Below are 22,381 nucleotides of genomic sequence, written 5' to 3'. Positions count from 1 at the left end.
TCAAAGTACGAATGTACATTAAGTGTGTCTGTTTATGAGTACAATAAGATTATGTAACTTAATATTGAAACAAGCTCACTCAAGGTGTGTCTTAATTTCAACTGTGTATAATTGATTACTGTAAGAACAAGAAGAATACTACTGTTCAGGATAATGTAAATTAATAATAATAATATTATTATTATTCACAACACCTCCAAGGAGTCCAAAGACTCATTGCAGGAGGACACCCACTATACAACTGTCTTCACCACTACGCTGAACCTCTACTACCAATCATCTTCATCAAACGCCATCCACCGTCTACCACCACAACTAGTATTTTTTGTCTGTAAATTGTGTGTGTTCTGAAGTGCTGATTTAAGCTTACTCAAGGTATGCTTTATTTTCAGTTTGTGTATGATTAGCAGGATATTCTAGATTGTGAATTTAACTTTAAGGGGAAAAACACAGAACTAAGTCTGAAGCAGAAAGAATTGAAATTAACAGACTTGTAATGCAATTGTGTGTGTGTTTGTATATATATAGGGTGTCCCAAAATTCACGCAAGATTTAAATTTAACGCCATTTGTGCGGCAAAGTGTTGCCAATGAGAAAAAAAAGACAGCGTGACAGCTGACAGTTCAGGGTTATTAAAAATGGAGCGCTACATGAAAGAACAATGCATTTTCATTGTTGAGCAATATTTTAAAAATAATGAAGGTTTGGCAGCTACAGTTCACAATTTTCGTACAAAATCATCTTCCGTGACGAGGCTCATTTTCATCTTGATGGCTTCGTTAACCGACAAAATTGTTGCATTTGGGGTTCAGAAAATCCACGGATGATTGTTGAGAAACAAATGCATCCACAACGTCACTGTTTGGTGCGGATTTTGGGCTGGAGGCATCATCGGTCCATTCTTCTTCAAAAATGCGGCTGGTAAGGCAATAACAGTTAATGGTGCTCGCTATCGCGACATGATAATCCAGTTTTTTGTGCCTAAATTGCAAGATATGGATGTTGACGACATGTGGTTTCAACAAGACGGTGCCACATGCCATACAGCCCGAGAAACAATTCAATTACTGCATGAGTCATTTCCTGGTCGTGTAATTTCCCGTTTTGGTGATCAGAATTGGTCGCCCAGATGATGTGACTTAACGCCGTTGGACTTTTTTCTTTGGGCTTTTTTGAAGTCTAAGGTTTATGCCAACAAGCCCACAACCACCCACGCCTTGAAGGAGGAAATTGAGCGCTGTATCAATGAAATTCAGCCACATTTATGCAAAATGGTCATGGAAAATTCGACAAAAGAGTGCATATGTGCCAGCAAAGCCATGGAGACCATTTACCCGATATGCTATTCCGTGCATAACTATCCCTATTCCATCCCTATACTGTATACTTTATGAATCAATAAGAAATTACAATTTTTAATTAAAAACCTGTGTTTTCTATCAAAATTACTTCTTGCATGAATTTTGGGACACCCTGTATATATATCTACTCTATATATATATATAAAAAGATAAGCTGAAATTTGAAAAGCTTTATGTCACGTTATTTGTCTTACCAGAACTCGAGGGGTTGGGCACTGTAGGCACCAGGGGGGGGAAGACCCCCTAGTATATATATATATATATATATACCGGGTGATCCAAAAGTCACAGAAAAAGTAAAAATTCAATAATTCGAAACATATAGACAGTAGAATGATGTGGTTTTCACAGAAATGCACAAAAAGACATGGGATTTTTTTTTAATAAAGAAAAATTTTATTACCAGAATAGTTACATTTGCCACCGATAGGTGGCGCTTCAGTTGTGCCAGTAGTGTGTGCAGTGGCGCAGCACAGTTTGCAACGCAGCTAGGATTACAAATGTTCAATGTGACGGCCGTCATTCATGAGAATGGACATCAGACGTGGCACGACACCCTGCACAGCATCGAAGAGGGTTTGTTTCAGCTGTAATTCCTGTCACATGATGGCGAATAGCTTCTTTCAACATGGCCAATGACGTCGGCCGACCACTGTACACCTGTGACTTCAAGTAGCCCCATAACCAAAAGTCACAAGGTGTAAGGTCTGGAGATCTTGGTGGCCATTTGTGCGGGAAAGAGCGACTGAGGACAGGGTCATCGCCAAATGTCGATCACGGCAGGTGCTGGACAGGCCCTGTGATGTGCGGAGGTACACCTTCCTGCATGAATGTTACACTATGGAGCACTTGCCTCTCTTGCAAGGAGGGAATGATGCTGTCACTTAAAAATGTTGCATAATGCTCACCTGTCACAGAAACAGTTCAAAATGTACCACTGTGGACATCCTCAAAGAAAAATGGGCCTATAATTAATGACACAGTGAACCCACACCATGCCGTCACCTTTGGCTGATGCAAAGGGGTTTCCCCAATCATGTGTTGGTTCTCTCTCACCCAGATGCGGCAGTTGTGCGCATCTGGATGAGAATGCACATTAAGCGAAAAGTGCACCTCGTCAGTCCACAGGACATTTGACAGCCAGTCTGCATTGTTTTCCATCTGTTGAAAAGCCCAATTTGCAAATTCATGATGTCTCTCAAAATCGGTTGGTTTCAGTTCCTGTACATGTTGGATTTTATAAGGATACCTCTTGAGGATGATCCTGAGTGATCGCCACACAGTCCCATACGAAATGCCAGTTCGTCTTGAAATTTCACACGCATTGCATTCCCCATGTGTGGAAGCTGCTGATTGTGTGTCGGTCTCGTGTTCGACCTCGTGCACAACTGCAATAGTTTTTTTGGGTCTCCTGCTTCTTGCACGTGTTTCCAAGCTGCCAGTGTCCTCAAACCTTTTCATCATAGCTATCAGTGAGGAACAAGACATGGGTTCCTTTCCACTTCTAATACCCCGCATCGAACGATAGGTGCGCAAAGCCACACTTGCACATTCGGAGTTCTGATAATACAGCTTAACTAAAAGTGCTTTATCTCGTAACGATAACATGCCTCACCTTGGCAGAACGTTTAACTTCAGTAATAAACGTTAAATGCTGAAAGTTTAACTTCAGTATTCACTATATCTGAAATTTATGTACCTCACGGTTTAAATAGTGACAGTTAACAGCTCTGGGACCGCTACAGCACCATCTGTCGGTGACAAATGTAACTATTCTGGCAATAAAATTTTTTGTTATTAAAAAAATCCCATGTCTTTCTGCGCATTTCTGTGAAAAGTGCATCATGCTACTGCCTATACTTTTCGAATTATTGAATTTTTACTTTTTCTGTGACTTTTGGATCACCTGGTATATATATTAATGTGGATCAGACTGTGTAAATATTCCCTTTGATTTAACTAAACTATTCACCTGTATAAGATTAAGTTTAAGTGATCAATAATCAAGCCACGACTAATTAAAGGTAAAGATTAACATAAGCAGGGAATGTTAACAATAGCTGCTTTGTCTTTAATTTAAAAATCTTATAATCTTGCACTCAACACATAGTCTAACTGGCACAGTCGAAAAACAAATAAATTTGTTAGACTATTGAGGGTGAGAACATAAGATCCAATAGAAATAAATAAATAAATGGCAGCAGTCGATCATTTATGACAATTCGTGATGTTTTAAGTAAAAAAAAAAAAAGACAAAGCAGGGTTGAGTTGGAAATACGTGACAGAGAATATAACACTACCTTTGTTTCCAGTAGAAGAACAACAGAACAATGATTATTAGATTTGTTCCTTTTTTAATTTAATTTTATTTTTTTTGTTATTCTAACAGCAAGACTATTTCTGGATACATCTGTTTTTTCCAACAGTGACTTATAGATATGAGACTTGGAACCTAAAGAGGTCTAATAGGAAGAGGACAGCTACTTTTGAGATATAATGTTATAGATAGTTGTTGAAAATATCATACTCTGAAAGGCAGTCAAATGGATGGATGCTAGAAAGGATCAGCAGAACTTCAAGGCTCCTTAAAGATATTGACAGAAAAAAGTTGAAATGGAAGGAGAGCTTCTCAAAACACTAATAGAAGGTAAAGTTTCTGAAGAAGAAGGGGTAGATCCTCAATGAGATGGATGGATAGATAGTGTGTCTGGAGTGACTGATCTTGAGAAAGTTGAAGCCACCAGAAAAGCTTATAACAGTCCTCTGGTGAGGACTGGTGTGACTCCAAGGGATGAAATGACCATATAGCATCTGATGATGTCCAAAGAGTAGACAGATGGAACAGCAAGACCTAAGCAAGTTTAACATAACTCATTCTTTCAAGTGTATGATTATTATAACTTGATAATGGTAACATGATTCTAGGCCATCAAACCATTGAAGAATTCATATTGTGATACTTAATATCTAAAGAATGGCATTTATTCTAATAACAAGAATAATACGCCCTCTGTCCAAAAAGAAACTGAACTTTTCGAAAATATAAGAAACTAGTGGGGCCACCTGTTGAATTTTTTTGTTGTCGAAAGCAGCAACCTTCATTAGTGTTGTGTCAACTGTTTATGACATTTGTTTCTTTAGAAGCTGAGTTATAGTGTCAAGAGTGACAGTGTATTTTGACGAACGGCCGAAAAATTAGTTTCAAACAGAGAGCTGTGATTGACATTTGTGTTAAACTTGGTAAATGTTTTACCGAAATGCATCAAATGCTTCAAAAAACATACGGTGATGAATGCTTATCCTGTACTCAAGTTTATGAGTGGTTTAAGTGATTTCAAAGCGGTCGTGAGACGCTTGAGGACGATGAAAAGTCGGGTCATCCAAAAACTGGACTGAGCGAAGTTAACATCCAAAACGTGGGTGATTTCGTCAAAGAAAACCCGAAATTGTCTATGAGATTGATCGAAGATGAATTGGGAATTCCAAAATCAACTGTGCACAATACTTTGACCGAGAGTTTGGGCCTTCGTAAACTGAATTCGTGATTCCCCACAGTTGACTGATGACCAAAAAATGTATTGAATTGAACACTGCAAGGACCTCATTAAAACCACTCGTAAGGACCAAACTTCCTTGAAATGATTGTTACTGGTAACGAAAGGAGTGTTTTGATTTTGTATGAGCCCAAAAAAGCACCAGAGTACTGAGTGGAGACCACCAGAAGAGGGGCATCCAAAAAAAGTCACTTGGAGAAGTCAAAAGTAAAGACAATGCTGATTTGTTTCTACGATTCCAAGGGCATTATCCACAAAGAATTCATTCCACCTGGCAGAATGGTCAATGGTCAGTTTTATCTGAAAGTTTTGAAGCGATTGATAGCGAGAATTCATCACGTACAGCATGAATATCGTGATGTAGGCAGTTGGTCACTTTTGCATGATAATGCACCATCTCATCGTTCAAACATTGTGAGACAGTTTTTGAGCAAAAACCAAGTTTGTGTGTTGGATCACTTGCCGTATTCACCTGATTTAGCACCCTGTGACTTCTTTCTCTTCCCTCAACTTCATTTGCTGATGAAAGGAAAGCGATACGATACCATTGAAAATGTTCAAGTGGCAGTAACCACGACCCTCAACAGTATTCCAAAAACCGATATTAAAAACTCATTTAATGAATTAATTGACCATGCCAAACACTGTATGGAAGCTGAGGGAGACTATATTGATTGAAATAAATGATTTCAATAATTATAATTGGCCTGTGTTTTATTTTCTATCAAAAATTCGGTTTCTTTTTGGACAGAGGGTGTACAAAAACATGAGGACAATACAAGTCCAGGTTATTTCAAATAATTCCATCTGTAATCCTTGCAACTTCTTAATCTATAACTGTCAGTTTTTTTGTTTTTTTTTGCAACAGACAATTCCAATCCACTTTTGCCATGAATTATTAATAACATAGAGGATAACCCATGCTTCTTTGTTTATGTTATGTCCACAGAATACTAGGCCTTTTATAATAATCAGAACCAAGGATTTTTTTAATGACATTTAATAATAGTTAAAGTGATTAATGTTAATAACAGGTCTCAATTATGTTTAACAAGTGCAATCTCCAGCTGCAAGCTTAAAACTTCATCATTCTGTGTGCTTTGTTTTCATGAAAGTCAGACTTGTTCAGGTCATTTAGTTCAGTCATACTTAGTTTACCATAGTGAAATGTTATAGCAGAATGTTTTTCTTTTGCAGGAATGAAAAAGAAATATAATCTACTATGATGTATATATTCCTGATGATGATAAAGGCTTTGATATAAAAGTAAAAATATAGATTTTAAGGTAATCCAAGACAATTTACAATCAAGCAGCTTATTCCACAAATCTGTTATAATGAAAGTCGTTTCTATGTTTTTTCACTTTGTAATGTATAGCGTTGTCTGAGCAACAGTTTTTAATCTGCTAAAATAATCCCATGCTTCCAAAAACAGATGGTGGTAGTGTGAGAAGTGATGTAAATTATTTGCCTAAAGTATTTTTATTTATTTATTTATTTTTTGTTTTGTAAAGGTGACTGACAATGTGGAATTTGATTGCATGACTTTGCTAAATTTTGCAATCATTTGTATTGCAACCATCCTCAGAAACTGTTTCACCACCTGGTGAAACAATTTTTGATGGCTAATGAACAGACAGCAAAAAGTAGTGTACACAGTGATGCAAATCAAGCAGAAAGTAGGCAACTTGTACTATATCATGGGCTCTAGCCTACTGTTTAATTTGTATTAATGATAATTGAAATGATTTGAGGGGTTTCCAATAATGCCAAACTGTGAAGGGTAATGATTAATAATCATATAAGGGATCGTGCAAAATGATTTAAATAGACTGGCAGTTGAGACAAAGGATAACGAATTACCATTTCAACATGATAAAGTTATGCATGTTGGAAGTTTATTTTCCACTTGGTTAGACTATAATAAATTTAGTTTAATCCCTTACCCAAGTGTAAGCAAACAAAGTTTGCGCTTGAAGTATCTTCAGGACTGAGGCAACTTGTAGTAAAGGTGGACCAAGTTCTCATCACTCCTTGTCTCAGTCTTCCATAATGCAAAGCACATCTCCTTGCAGACATGTTTTTTTATTTATTATATATATATATATATTACTAGGTGGTGAGCCAGTAAGAGCTGGTAAGATAAAAAATGTGACATAAAAACGTTTAAAATTTTGGCTTATCTTTTTATATATTTATATATATATATATATATATATATATTATTATTATTATTATTATTATTACGGGCAACTCCAGGGAGTCATTAGACTCACCAAGGGAGGCCCCAAATCATATTCATCACAACTATTTGACATTCATACAGTATCTATCATACCTCGCTTTAAACTCATTCACTGTCACAGCATCCACCACAGACTCTGCGAGCGCATTCCACTCATTCACCACTCTAAAAGTAAAGAACCCAGCTCTAACACCTTTACTAACCACACTTTTGCCCAGTTTTCATGGATGTCCCCTAGTCCTCCCACAACCAACCTTGTTCTCAAAAATATCTTCTGAATTAATTTTATAGAAATCCTTCAGTAATTTGAATGTCTCAATCATATCTCCCCTCTTCCGCCCATCAACCAATTTTTGCAACCCACAATTCCTCAATCTGTTCTCATAAGGTTCATTCCACAGACCTGCTATCATCTTGGTCACTCGCCTCTGGATCCTCTCCACCTCTTCCCCATCAAGAAGAAACCTAGGTGACCAAATCTGGGCGCAGTAGTCGAGATGGGGTCTTATCAAGGCTCGATACAGAGGAACAATAACCTGCTTGTCTCTGCTTGTCAATGTATTCTTCAGCAACCAAGTGATTTGATGAGCTGATTTGGCCACTTTTGCAATGTGCATCCTAAACTTCAACTCCTTATCCACCAACACTCCCAAATCTCATGTCTCATCAATTTCCTGGAGTACAGTTCCATCAATGTAGTAATCTGCTGCTAATCTTTTCCCTCCAAAATGTATAACCTTACATTTTGCCACATTAAATTGACATCCATTCACCTTAGCCCAGACCTCCAATCTATCCAAATCATCTTGCAAAATTTTGACGTCATCTGCATTCACTATTGCCCTACCCAACTTTGCATTATCCGCAAACAAATGAACTGTTCCTCTCAGATCCTTTCCTATATCATTAATGAACAAATTAAACAGCAGTGGTCCAAGAACAGATCTAGAGATATAGAGTAGATATCATCATCAAATTCCTGCCATGTACTCTCAAGGGGTGTACAGGATATGATAGTACTACATGAAAAAAATTACATCATTACTAACTTCCTATCTATTATATATAATATAATAAATTTAGTATATATATATATACTAAATTTATTATAGTCTAACCAAGTGGAAAATAAACTTCCAACATCTTTCTCTAAATCCAGAGTAAATTAATAATAAGGTGGTACACCTTTTGGCAACTCGTATAAGTAAATATGACCTCTCCATTGCTTCTGCCTTAGTATCACCACTTCTGGGTCTGGCTCCCACTGACGAGACCTCAATAAAGGTTGAAACCGGTCCAGGTAGTGGCCCTTCCCTTAATGCATAGCATTATACATGTCTGCAAGGAGATGTGCTTTGCATTATGGGAGATACTGAGACAAGGAGTGATGAGCGCTTGGTCCACCTTCACTATGAGTTGCCTCAGTCCTGAAGATACTTCAGGTGCAAACTTTGTTTGCTTATACTTGGGTAAAGGATTAAACTAAATTTATTATAAAGTTATGCACTTGGAAAGAAAAGACTACAACCTGTGTATTACATGAAACTGAGATAATGGTGGACAGATAGTTGAAGTTCAGATGACATATCACAAAACTGGACAAAATATCTCAAATGAATACATTTCAAACATGGAACTATGTTCACGTATTTTAATGAGTTTAAACCTCTAAATTTTGTGTACATTATTATAGTACTTCATCAGGAGGATGAAATAAAAAGTACGATCTTGAGTTAAACAACAAGCAAATTAATGGAATTTGAAAAAAGACTAACAGTGGGAAGCATAGCATGCATGATTCATGTTGTATTATGATGACTAGTTACGTGATGAGAAACGTGTCTGAGATCTGCATGCATCAGATTTTAACGAAAGATTACTGAACCTGATGTAGGATCATAATGTGTTTCTTGTTGTACTGATGTGGGTTTAACATTTCTGAATGCTACCATAATACTTGATGTTTGTGCCTGGTGCACTGATAGTCCTTATTTGTTTCTCCCCCCCCACCCCCACCTCTATGTCCTTGATATGCTTTGACTACTCTCCAGAGCAGCCCACACAGCAAATTCCATGAACAAGTGATCTTGAATACTCCTGATAAAAATAAATATAATAAAAAAGAACTTAACATCACTGGTATTTAAGAATGAATGCACAGAGTTATTCTAAGATGGTATGATTATTTACCATCTTAGGGAAATGTAAGGTCAGCAAAACAGGTGTCTGAAGCCTGAATGGCAGGAAAATACAAGTTCTAAGTGGGATGTTGTCACCAGTGGCATCTCAGGAGGCTGTAATATAAGAAAATTGCTGACAGAATGCTAGTATTATTGTATGCTTAATTGTAATTATCATTATATTTTGTACATCCCTTGAGAATATGAGGGACGTCCAGAAAGTAAGTTCTATTTTTAAATATTTTCACTGCAGTGCTGTGATCGCAATGGCATGCTGAGTTTGTTGATTCATTAGCAAGGTGTTGGTGCCATTTTTAGACATTCTTGTAATGCTTTTGATTCTTGGTGTGTGTTTATAATGTCTAAGAAAATCGAATCATCTGCCACATGTGAAATTAGGTCAGTTCTCTGTTTCTTGAATGCGAGGAACGTTAAAGCAGCTGAAATTCATCAGCAAATTATTGAGGTTTATGGAGAACACACAAACGCAATGAGTGATTCAATGGTACAAAGATGGGTAAGACTTTTTAATGAAGGAAGGACAGGTGTGCATGATGATAAATGGAGAATAAACAGAATAGGGGATTCACTATGATGTCACTCTCACTTCTGCAATTTTCAGAAGTTTCATGTCTTCATGAAACTGTGTCAGAGAAACTGAATTATCAGAAATTGTGTGCATGCTGGGTGCTGAAGTTGCTTACAGAATAACACAAAGTGAATCATTTGGGCAGTGCATTGGAATTCTTGACACGATACCATGAGGATGGCGATGCTTTCCTGAGCAGACTTGTCACCAGGGACGAGACTTGGGTGTCGCATGCAACCCCTGAATCCAAACAACAGTCCATGGAGTGGAGACCACACCTCATCACCAGTCAAGACGAAATTGAAGACAACGGTTTCCAATCGGAAAATCATGTGCACTGTGTTTTGGGACAGACAAGGAATTTTGCCAGTAGACTTCTTGGGTCAAGACTCCACAATCAACGCGAGTATGTACCGCTAAACCCTTAAGAAATTGCATTGTGCGATCCAGAATAAACGATGTGGCATGCTTACTAGAGGCATTGTTTTAATTCATGATAACACCTGCCCACACAATAGCTTCTCGCCACCTTTGGCTGGGAACAATTCCATCATCCCCCATATAGTTCTGACCTCGTGCCAAGCAACTTTCACCTGTTCAAACATCTGAAATTTTTCCTTGGTGGCCATGGTTTCAAGGCAACGACAATGAGGTCAAAGAAGCAGTCAATAGTAGTTTGCATCACAGGCGACAACCTTCTATGACGAAGGTATAGAAGGTTGTCGCCTTCTATACCTTCGTCATAATGGGGCTCTTGGTGCCCCATTATGATAAGTGCCTGAACAATGGCAGAAATTATGTAGAAAAGTAGTGAAAGATGTCTACTTTAATTTCCAATAAAGTTTTTTTTTGTAAGTATATTTTTGTTTCTCTGATAGCCCATCAGAACTTACTTTCTGGACATCCCTCATACATACATATATATATATATATATATATATATATCAGGAATTGATGATGGTTCATAACAGCCAAATTCTACACTTGTAGGATTGCCAGTTAATCCATCAGTATGGATTACACCATTCGGAACTACAGGATTTATGGAAAGTTTGGAGAAACTTTGCAGTCACTCTTGATATTTTCAATTATTGGAGTACATCTGATATAGATGCTTATGTCTATTTAACAATCTGCTATCTTATGGTTCTGCCTTCTTAGCAATAAGCTTAGGATTCAAACAAATGAACACAAAAATAATACAAAATACTAAATAAAATAAAAATTATAACATACAAACACAAAATACTCCATGAGCAATTCTTACCATTTTAGCAGCCTCATCCAAGTTTTCACAGGCCAATATCCTAAGTTTACTTGCAGCTATTAATGCTTTGGCATCATCAACTTGAGTGCCTATAAATAATATTTATATGAAAAATAATTCGGAGTCAACACACACACACACACACACACACTCCTTAAATTTATTCACAGATGATTTACACATTTTACTTTCACCAGGAATCCATTCAACTCACTTATTTACTACTTGCCAAGAGAAAAATCTAGCTCATCCACCCTTACTCTCCACTCTCTTTTTTAAACTTTCAAAGACGATCTTTATCATCTCTCCTACCATTATTACTTCTTCTCTACCTGTTCACCATGGCTTGCATGACTGTTTCATCAAAGGACTGTAGAGAAACATAATGGCTTTCTCATTCTTACATGTCACTATCCTTCTCAGCATTGCTGCAATCCACTCTGCCATTTTCACAACAATTATAATATGCACACCTAAACTGTAATTCCTTGGCTAGCATCACTTCAAATTTTCAGCTTCATTTTTTTTTTTTTTCCAGATGGTTCCAGATGGGAAAAAACTTTATTCCATCTGGAATCATTTAACTCAAAATACATAACTCTGCATTGGCATCCATTATTTGCCTTCAACCCATTCCAAATATCATTAACATAAAAACAACAGTACAGTCATAGAGCTCTGTCTGACAGTACTGCAGCATCCCTGGTTTCCCTCAATATTTTTGACTATGCCATTCTATATACTACCTTCCAACACTTGTCAATAAGTCAATCTCTTATCCATGCCACTCCAGTTTAAACAAAAGCCTTCCATGTGGTGTTCAGTCAAACATCTTAGTGGCACCCAATAATATCATAGTGTATCTATTTCTGTTATCTAGCTCAGTTGCAATTTGATCACAAAATGAGAGCAAATTAATAAGATAGAGCCTTTCTTTAAAATACTAGCATTTTAACTGCAGATAAAAAACTTCTATAAAAAATAACAAAAAGAATCTAAAAATATGAAAAATACAACAAGAAAATTTAGAATAATAATAAAAATACGCGCCAATGTACCCAAAATAACACCAAAACTTCTTCCAATAAAAACACTTCCATATCCATTTCACCAACATTCAAAGCATTAATACAAACATGATAAATACCTTAACAGACATCAAAATCTGATCTCTTTTTTCTAATAGAACTTCAGCTGGCATCCTCCATAGCTCACATCAACTGTCCCAACATCCAGAATCTACATCAGAATGTTGGGATCTACAACTACATCTTGAATGATGCATTCGACAAAAAGAGAGGAAAATGTTCTTTTATAAAATCTGATATCCCTTGTTAAAGGATATCCAATTCGAGATCCCTGCTTTTTTGATCTACTCTGGCTCAAGATTTTTTTACTTCACTTTACAGCCTTCATTTGCTGTCTTTACTGTTACCCTAACTCTGACAATCATGTTGTCCTTTCTGACCACCTATAACTAAACACTGATTTCTTACAAACTAATTATCCAAATTGTGAGACTGTCTTCCTTGGGGAATTTAATGTCCATAAAACAAACTGGCTCCCCTACCCCAACTTCACAGATCAAGCTGGAAGGGAAGCTGAATAATTTGCCATCAGTTATGACCTAACACAAATAGTTAATGTACCAACAAGAATACTAGACAATCCTCATTATTCTTCCAACACTCTGGAACTTTTCTTAACTGGCTCTCCCTCCAAATACACTGTGGATGTCTGCAATTCTGCCCACAATCTTATTCAAGTCTCTTGTTATTACAGTTCATCTTCCTCCCAGCCAATCTCAGCTTTGTACCCTATGGCACTATAATTGTGTCAACTGGGACAATCTCCAGAATTTGTATGCCTCTTTTCCATGATCAGATTACTGCTTTTGTTTTCTCCTGATCCAAATATCTGCACTGAACTAATAATTTAAAATAATCCTCACTCAAATGAGAGCCTTGATTACCCACTCTACTGCAAACTAACAACCTATATCCAAGCCCTGGATCTCAAAAAATGTGCCACTACAGTCCATGCAGCCCAGCTTTTTCAGTCCTAAACAAGTGTAAAAAATGTTATCAACAATTTCAAAGGATATTTCATTGGAATGAAATGAAATTAACTTGCCTCCTGCTCAACCGGCAGTCGAGCCTTCTGATCCTTAACTAATTCTGTTTGGTGCAACTTCTGCCCTTCCCTGTTCCAACCTTTCTTGGATCCTGATGACACTATGGTAACCTCACCCAACGAAAAGGCAGCCATCTTGGCATCAGTTTTTTCTTCCAACTGTTTCCTGAACAACCAGGGTAAATCATCTCCCAAACTACCACAAACTGTTCACCACATGCTTTCTCTCAACTTTCACAAAACACACATCAGGAAAATCTTGATTAATCTTGACACTAATAAGTGGAGCACAATTCTTGTGTTCAAGAACTGTGCTCCAGAATTGACATCCTGTACTGCCTATATAAACTATCATATTTTTCTGGCATCTATCCAACAGCATGGAAGCAAGCCTACATCCCATCCAGCCTGTGCCCAAAAAGGGAGACAAAAACCATTATTGACCCATTGATCTCACCTCCTTACTATCAAAAGTGATGAAGAAGGTTATCAACAATCAGCTTCTTGATTACCTGGACAATCAACAATTAATTAGTGATCACCAATATGGATCCTGCCATTTTTATTCTACAGCTGATCTTCTAGCTAATCTTATCCATCTTTGGATACAGGTTATGGAAAGATTTGGAGAAACTTATGTTATTGCTCTTGCTATTTCAAAGGCATGCAATCATGTCTAGCATTGAGGCCTTGTCAACAAGCTATCATCTTATGGTCTCCCTCCTGCATTCTGTGATTGGATTGCCAGCTTCTTCACTGGTTGTTCATTACATGTCATAGTGGATATCTTCCTCTCTTCAGATTTCTTCATCAATGCTGGAATGCCACATGCTCTTCCTCCTTTACATTAATGGCCTTCTCACTCTCTCTCTCTCTGACTTCAAATCCTATTTACAGCTTTGCTGACAACAGTAGTACTCTTCATTCCTCTTCCTCATTTGTGAAATTTTGCAGTGCTCTAATGTTAGATACTTAAGATCTTCCATAACCAGTGACTTAAACACTGACTTCTATATCCTCAAATGGGGCAAAGATAACTTAGTAAATTTCAATGCAAAAAAAACAACAACAACAACTCAAACTTGCCTTATTACTCACAAGAAAAATTCTACCTCATCTCCCTCTTACTTTTCATAATATTCTAGTTTCCCTTCAAGATCAACTTTCTCTTCTTGTATTGACTGTCATCCAGTTTATCCTGGCACAAACATATTACATATGCAGTCTCCTCAGCCTCTAAAAAGCTTGATGTTCTTTTCCATTCTAAACATTACTTCTCTTCCTCTCAACTCCTAACATTTCATAAGTCTCAGATCCAACTAACTTCGGAGTAAGAATTCTTGATGATATTCAGAAGAGGACAATTCGCTTAACAGATGACCTTTCTCTTACACACTCCCTTTCATTACTTTACCATAGGTGCCCTGTGCCTTTTCTATAGGTACTTTTATGTGCATCACTGTTCCTCTGAATTGGCTGCTATAATTTTTTCTCTTTCTTCTATGTAAGAACTAGAGCAGCTACTGGCAACACCAATATGCTATCCAGCTTAAAAAAAAGAACTAACTTCTCATTATCTTCCTTCATTCCATCCACCTCTCTCTTTGGAATAATCTCCTCCATACTGTTATTCCCACTGAGTACAGCCTTCAACTCTTTAAGAAACATATCAATATGCTACATTTTTCTCCTTAATCACTTGCTCACACATGGCAATGTAATATTATAGGTTTTGTGACCTTTCATGTGTGTGGGGTCATCATAAAAAAAAAGCCTTGTTGTTCTTTACAGGGTATAGACTTTATGCCTACTCAATTCTGAATTTATTCTTTTCAACTTTTTCAAGACCTAAATTACCACTCCACAGATCCTGATTGGTCTACCATTTATTGCATTTTCTTGACCACCTGTAGAATCATGGATTGGATAGTGATCAGGTATTTTGGATGGAATGGGAGAAAAAGGCCTTTATTCCAGTAAAAATTATTTCTGTTGTTTGGTCTGAACATGTATTTGGTTCTGAAGAACAGAAGCAGTAGTAAGACCACGGAAAGGAGGAGTAGAAGTCATAGAGGTCATTCCATTTGGTACCCTTGTAACGTCAGAAGACATATGACTAAGAATGGATGATGCCTACAGTATAAGGAGAGCTTGTTAAGAAGTACAGGATGTTGGTAGGATGGCATTGTGGTGAGTTAATGGACTGTGTGAAAGTCATTACTAATAGCAAATACCTTGGCATTCCTGCCTGTGTAATCAGTGGAGCCAGTTTGAGTAGTGAATACTAAAGTTTCCAAGAAAGATTATCATCATTATTATCATGGGCAACTCCAAGAAGTCACTAGACTCATCGAGAAAGAGAGACCCTAAATATCATGTCAAGAACTATTCAGCATTCACACAGTATCTATCATACTTTGCTTTGAATTCATTCACAGTCATGGCACCCACAACAGAATCTGGCAGCTTGTTCCATTCATTCACCATTTCCAAGTAAAAAAATTAGTTCTAATAATCAGTTTCCATGGATGGGCCCTAGTTCTCCCATATTACTAAAAAATTTCTGAAATTATTGATCATGATTAAAAATTTCCTCTGAATTCATCTTGTAAAAACCCCTCAGTAATTTGAATGTCTCAATCATATCGCCTGTATTCCTGTCTATCAACCAGTTTCTGTAACCCACAAATCTTCGACCTGTTTTCGTAAAGTTCATTCCATAGACCAGTTACCATCTTAGTCACTCACCTCTGGATCCTCTCTACCTCCTCCCAATCAATAAGAAGCCATGGCACCCAGATCTGCACATAGTAGTCAAGATGGGTCTTATCAAGGCTCAATAAAGAGGAAAATAACCTGCTTGTCTCTGCTCATTAAAGTATTCTTCAGTAAACAAGTGATCTGATCTCATAAGCTGATTTAGCCACTTTTGCTATGTGCCCCCTCTAAACTTTAATTCCCTATCCACTAACACTCACAAGACTCTGGCTTTGTCAATTTCCTGGAGTACAGTTCCACCAATGTAGTATACTGTTGATAATCTTTTCATCTCAAAATGCATAGACCTCCCCTTTACCACATTAAACTGGCATCCATTCTCCTTAGCCCAGTCTGCCAATCTATTCAAATTATCCTGCAAAATTTTGACATCATGTGGATTCAACTATTGCTCTACCCAACTTTGCATCATCAGCAAATAACTGAACAGTTTCTCTCAGATCCTTTCCAATATCAAATTAATGAAGAAATTAAATAGCAGTTGTCCAAGCACACTACTAGTCACAGGCCTTCTTTTCGACTCAACTTTTAAATAAACATCCCCGTGTGCTGCAGTTTACTGATTAGAATTACATGTGGTATCCTGCCAAAGGCCTTTGCAAAGTCCAGCAGTATCACTGTAAACCCATTACCCTTATCCAATTCAGTCGTCACTGTATTATAAAACATGAACAAGTTACTGAGGCAAGATCTACCCTTCACAAAACCATGCTGTCCCCCATACAATATCCCATTTTCGTTTATCCATTCTTGTATTTCGCTCCTAACCAACTTTTCCAATTCTTTGACAAGAACTCCTGATATGCTGATCGATCGGTAATTTGCAACAGTAGTCTTGAAGCCTCCTTTATTGTAATGGAACTATTTCCACCCTTTGGGACTAACCCAGAGCTGAGACTTAGATTAAACAATATGGTTAAGGGCAATGACAATTCATTTGCCGCTTCATGTAAGACTTGAGCTGGTATACTATCCAATCCCACAGATGTATTCACATTAAGGTTCTGTAATATGCTATGCACCTCCATTTCATTCACTTCAGTTCCCTTATAAGCCATCAGTTCCCTCATTCCTGCAATATCACTGCCTGGATGATATACTCTTGCAAAGTGTTCACTTAGTAATTCTACTATTTCGACTGATTCAGTTACCTTCCTACCATTGACATTCCTTAAAATCATTCTGCCATATACATTTTTTCTTTTACTTGCAGCATATCAAAGGAACTGTTTGGGATTTTCTTTAGCCTGCACTGCTAATTTCTTTTCATAATCTGCTTTTTCTTTTCTTACCCCTCTAGTTACCTTCTGGCCTGTTTTGTACTGCTTATGTGCCTACAGGTCACCTTTCTCCTTAAATTCTCTCCACAATTGTTTCTTTTTTTGCAGCTCCAGCTTAATGGTGTTATTCATCCATTCAACTCCCACTTGATTTATTCTCCTGACTCTAGGTATGCAGTCTGCCATTACCTCCCTCAAACACCCCTTTACCACTTCCAATGCACTATCAACATCCAGCCCTTACAGTTTTACATACCATGGCACTGATCCAGGCAATCTCGTAAGCTTGTCAAACTTACCAGCCTGGTAATTCCACATACACCCTGTCTTAACCGAAAATTAGCCACCTCCTAGGTCAAGACCATATGATCACTCTCACCAATTGGTGACAATGTGGTCATATTTGTTATAGACAATTTCTCAGATGCAATTACTAGATCGAGCACTCTTGAACCTCTAGTATATTCCATTACATGCCGCCTCAGGTAATTATCCTTTAGTAACTGAATAAAATCCATTCCCCCCCATGTCCTCTCCTCCTTCCAATCAATGTTACCATAGTTGAAATCCCCCCACAATAATTACCTATCCTCCACTAATTGAGTCTATTTGCCGATGCATGCTATCTCCATCATCTATTCCAACCCCTGGTCTATAGCAGCACCCAACTGTATATTTTGTTCTGCTGACCTCTATCTGACACCAGATAGCCTCAAATGTGCTATTTTCACTGTCCTGCAGTCAAACTTCTATTCTCTTTGGCTGCAGTTCATCAGCTATTATCAATAACACTTCTCCCCCCATTCTTTTCTCTCTATCCTTCCTGAACACACTATACCTTTCACATTCTATCCCACTAACTATATCATCTTCTGTTAGCTAACCAATAACCTTTGGCCAGGCCATCTGAGGCAACCAAATGAGCCAACCAAGGCCAAAAACTCCACCTGCTTGTTCCCTAATGCTCCTGGCATTAACATACATAAAGTTCAAAATCCCCCTAGTCCCACTTCTATCTTTATGCATTATACTAACAATCTCATTCTGGTTTGTTACCATTGGTACTAACTCAGACATATTATACACATTCTTACACCCAACTGCCTCACTGATATCTGCACATCCTCAACAGCTTCACCCCCTCTCCCCCAAAAGCTCTAATTTCCCTGATTCTGCACATCCACTTTCACTACATTTAACAACAATTTTTCCTATCTCCAAATACCAAATCCATTCAGATGCAAACCATCTTTCTTGCATAAGTCCTTTCGCCCATCAAACTCACTCCACAAACTCCGCACCATTCCTCCTGCATAACCTATGCATCGAGTTATTTGCTATTATGGCCCTCCTTCTCAACTCTACTCTGTTATACTATGGCAACAGACTCACTATCTTAACTCTCTCACTCTTTTCCTTTGCTACTTCCAGTAATTCTTTCAAGTCTCATGCCATACTTTTCTCCTTTTAAATCATTCGTTCCAGCCACTACAATCATTTCCTTCACCCTATGCTTTTGTGCTCTAATAGTCTCACTGTCATCATTAATTTTTGCATCAAGAAAGCATGATTTTGTCAAACTCTCATTGATCACACCTTTTATGATTGAACTGCTGTATAACACTCACGTACATCTCTCAGCACTTGCAACTTTTTGTTATTAACTGATCCACTCAGTAGACATTTTTGCAATCGCTCAAGCTACTGCTTCACCCTATGTATCACTCTATGCAACCGAGCTATCTCCTTCATTGCAGCTAACTCTTCATTTTTTATATCAGTCAAACTATTCTCTTGTTCTACACTTTTACTCTCACTTTCAACCATGCCACATTTAATCTCACTCTCTCAATGCTATCTGGCATTACATCACAATTTTCAATCATATTCTGACTGTCATTCACTATGTCAATCTTGCGACCTGAGACACACTTTTGATCCTTGCTTTCATGACACTTTCCCACTGTAAATTATTTGCTTATCTTATTTGTTCTTTATCTATTTATTTAATTATCATTCGTATTATTATTATGTTTTTTTGTTATCATTCCTTAGATTGCGCCAGTTTAAAGAAAATCTTGTTTACATTATGTTTAGTCCTCCATACTGAATCGACTGTGCTGTTTCACAAAACTTGTCTACACTATGATGTTATTTCCCTCTATCTTAATTTTCATCTTTCCCTATCTTCCTGCTCTTGCCCTTTGTTCTTACTGCACATATAGCAGACTCTAAATATAGCTATCGCCAGCTATACGATTGTGGTATATATTCAATTTCTCACACTCTTTGGTCTGACAAATTTATTTGATTTACAACTGCACCAGTCGGACAGAATAACTGAGAGTGAGGAATTAAAGAAATGGAATAAAAGCAATATCCATTAAAATTTCTTTTAACCATATAGCAAATTGTGGCAACATCTAATTAACACACAGGTTCGTAATTTTTTCGAGATAGTATATTGGCAATGATCAGATCAAATTGTTGTTCAACAAAGCATTTATTTTAACTAAAAAAAATTGTAATTACAAACTAGACAAGTAATGGGGAATAACTGTTTCTTCTAGCATAGCTAACTTCAGAAAATACATTGCACATATACATTTCTGCCTACGTGCCACTCTAACACACTACTCAGTATTATACAAATTTAGCAGAGACTCTTGCTTAACAAATACATACTATTTTTACATATCTGCAATCCAAGAACATCGATATGTTCGCAAGTTGTTGCGAACCTTTCCTTTTTGATGTGCTTATTTTATTTCTTCCTTAAACTGGCCAGCTTAATATCCTTTCTTTTATTTTTTTGCTGACTCACTATACTAATAAGGCATAATCCCTTTCCTCTGTTTTCAAACACTATAGTTACACAGGTAATATCAAATACATTACACAAAGTAGTTAATTTAAATTTAAAAAAAATAATAAATCATATTTTCTACAACATTTTGATTTGACACCCTTGTAAAGCCGAGCTCAATAAGTTAACTAAATTAACTTATCGTGCGGGATTTTACATCACCATGATCGCTCTCAAACCAAACTTCAGCCTCTCTTGGCAAAGCATATATTCTGCAGACATTGCACTTGACAAACTCCCTTTGATTAAATTCTTTAAATAATGATGATGACTTGGATGCCATTGTTCTACTTCGCATTGGTGTCATGTGCTATGTATCTTACCGTATCTTATCAAAAGACTAACACTATTTAAAACAAAAAATAAGCTAAACTAATTAACTTTGCAATATGCTCTAATTCTAGCACAATTTTTTAACTGATAATGCTATTTTTTTTAAAAAAAACTTATCTTTCGAAGCTCTTCAAACACATCCGCATTCTATCATATCATATCATATTATTTGGATAACTTGACTGCAGAAAGTTGTGATTTACAGATAGGTAGCCAAAGTGGTCACAGTGATTATCAGATTTGGAGAGTGATATAGACAGTAAATGAATGCAACAGTTTGGTAAGAAGATTTTGAGCCAGAGTAGATCAAATGAGCACTGCCCTTGTAGTGGAAGCAATTGTTTGTATAATATATAGTTTGGGCAGTTAAGTTGGATGATAATTCTTGAGGTTGCCAGCTTGGTTTCTATTAGGAATAATAGTCTGGTTTAGAAGACTGTAAATAATGATGAAAACATCATTTATGTTGCTATTAAGGTCATGAATATGTGTAAAGTGGATGTGGAGGCCTTTTTTTTTTTTTTCTTTTGTAAGAATTTTAATGTTTGTAGGATTTTCATTGGGTTTTTGTTACTTTGCTTATTTTTTGGTTGGATTTTATTTATTTATTATTATTTTTTAAATTATTTTTGTGGGGGATTTTTATGATCTGCAGTAAAGGCGTATGTTTGATAATACTGTCTTTTACTGTTAGTGTGGATGAAGAGTTAATGGAAAGTAAGAGACTTGTAGACATATTCCTCATTTGCTTGGCCATGTATGGCATTGATGGCTTCTCCTGCATACCACCATACTCGGACTCCCACCTATTGCATGATCTGGCAGTAGGATTTTCTGCTAGCTGGTTGGGAAGCTTGCTAATGAAACCTGAAGCAGCAGCTGCTGCTTCAGGTTTCCAATAAGCAAGGCAGAGTTTCACCAAGTGATAAACATCTACCACCTAGAGGTCTAGTTGAAAGTTTAGATGTTGAAAGTTTATTTTTCACTTGGTTAGAATATAATAAATTTAGTTTAATCCCTTATCCAAGTGTGAGCAAAAAAAGGTTGCGCCTGAAAGTATCTTCAGGACTGGGGTAAGGTGGTGCAACACCAAGACAACTCCTTGCAAAGGTGGAGCAAGCTACTATCACTCCTATCTCAGTCTCTCCCATAATGCAAAACACATCTCCTTGCAGATATGTCTAAACTGTTGAAAATAAACTTTCAACATCTTTCTCTAAATCCAGAGTAATTTATTAAAAAGGTGGCACACCATTTGGCAACTCCTATAGGTAGAGATGACCTTGCTAATGCTTCTGGCTGGTATCTCCACTTGGGCCTGGCTCCCACTGAAGAGACCTCAATAAAGGTCGAAACTAGTCTGGGTAGTGGCCCTTCCCTTAATGCATAACATTAGACATATCAGCAAGGAGATGTGTTTTGCATTATGGGATAGATTGAGACAGGAGTCACCCTGGTGTTGCACCACCTTACCCCAGTCCTGAAGATACTTTCAGGCGCAAACTTTGTTTGCTCACACTTGGATAAGGGATTAAACTAAAAATTTATTACCTAGAGGTCTAGTTAGCATTTTTTTCAACTAGGGAAGATATGCTTTAGCAGTAGCAGTACTCACTGCTACTGCAAAAGATATATGACAGAATTCCATTTGTGGAAACAGCTACACTATGAGAAGATGGGATTGATTTGGCTGGGAGAGGTGTTCTATATCACATTGCCAGCTCATTAGTAACCAATATACATCTATCTTCTCATTCTTATTTTGTGAATCTCTTATTATTTCCATTCTATATAA

The 22,381-nt window shown here is 37.2% G+C and overlaps 1 protein-coding gene across 1 annotated transcript in view; it reads right to left on the bottom strand.

Annotated features, from left to right (window-relative positions):
• Positions 1–22,381, bottom strand: part of LOC150094826 (succinate--CoA ligase [ADP-forming] subunit beta, mitochondrial-like) — a 169,085-nt gene that overhangs the window by 22,190 nt on the left and 124,514 nt on the right. The window contains exon 10 of the mRNA XM_090411583.1: positions 11,197–11,285. Within this exon, the coding sequence (XP_090267709.1) occupies positions 11,197–11,285 (89 nt within the window). The remainder of the gene's footprint in view (positions 1–11,196; positions 11,286–22,381) is intronic.

Source organism: Typopeltis vanoorti, chromosome 21 (genome assembly GCF_054136105.1).
Source record: "Typopeltis vanoorti isolate ZY-2024b chromosome 21, IOZ_Tvanoo_1.0, whole genome shotgun sequence".
Taxonomy (NCBI): Eukaryota; Metazoa; Arthropoda; class Arachnida; order Uropygi; family Thelyphonidae; genus Typopeltis; species Typopeltis vanoorti.
Note: the sequence above shows the minus strand (reverse complement) of the source record. Positions and strands in the feature narration are given on the sequence as shown.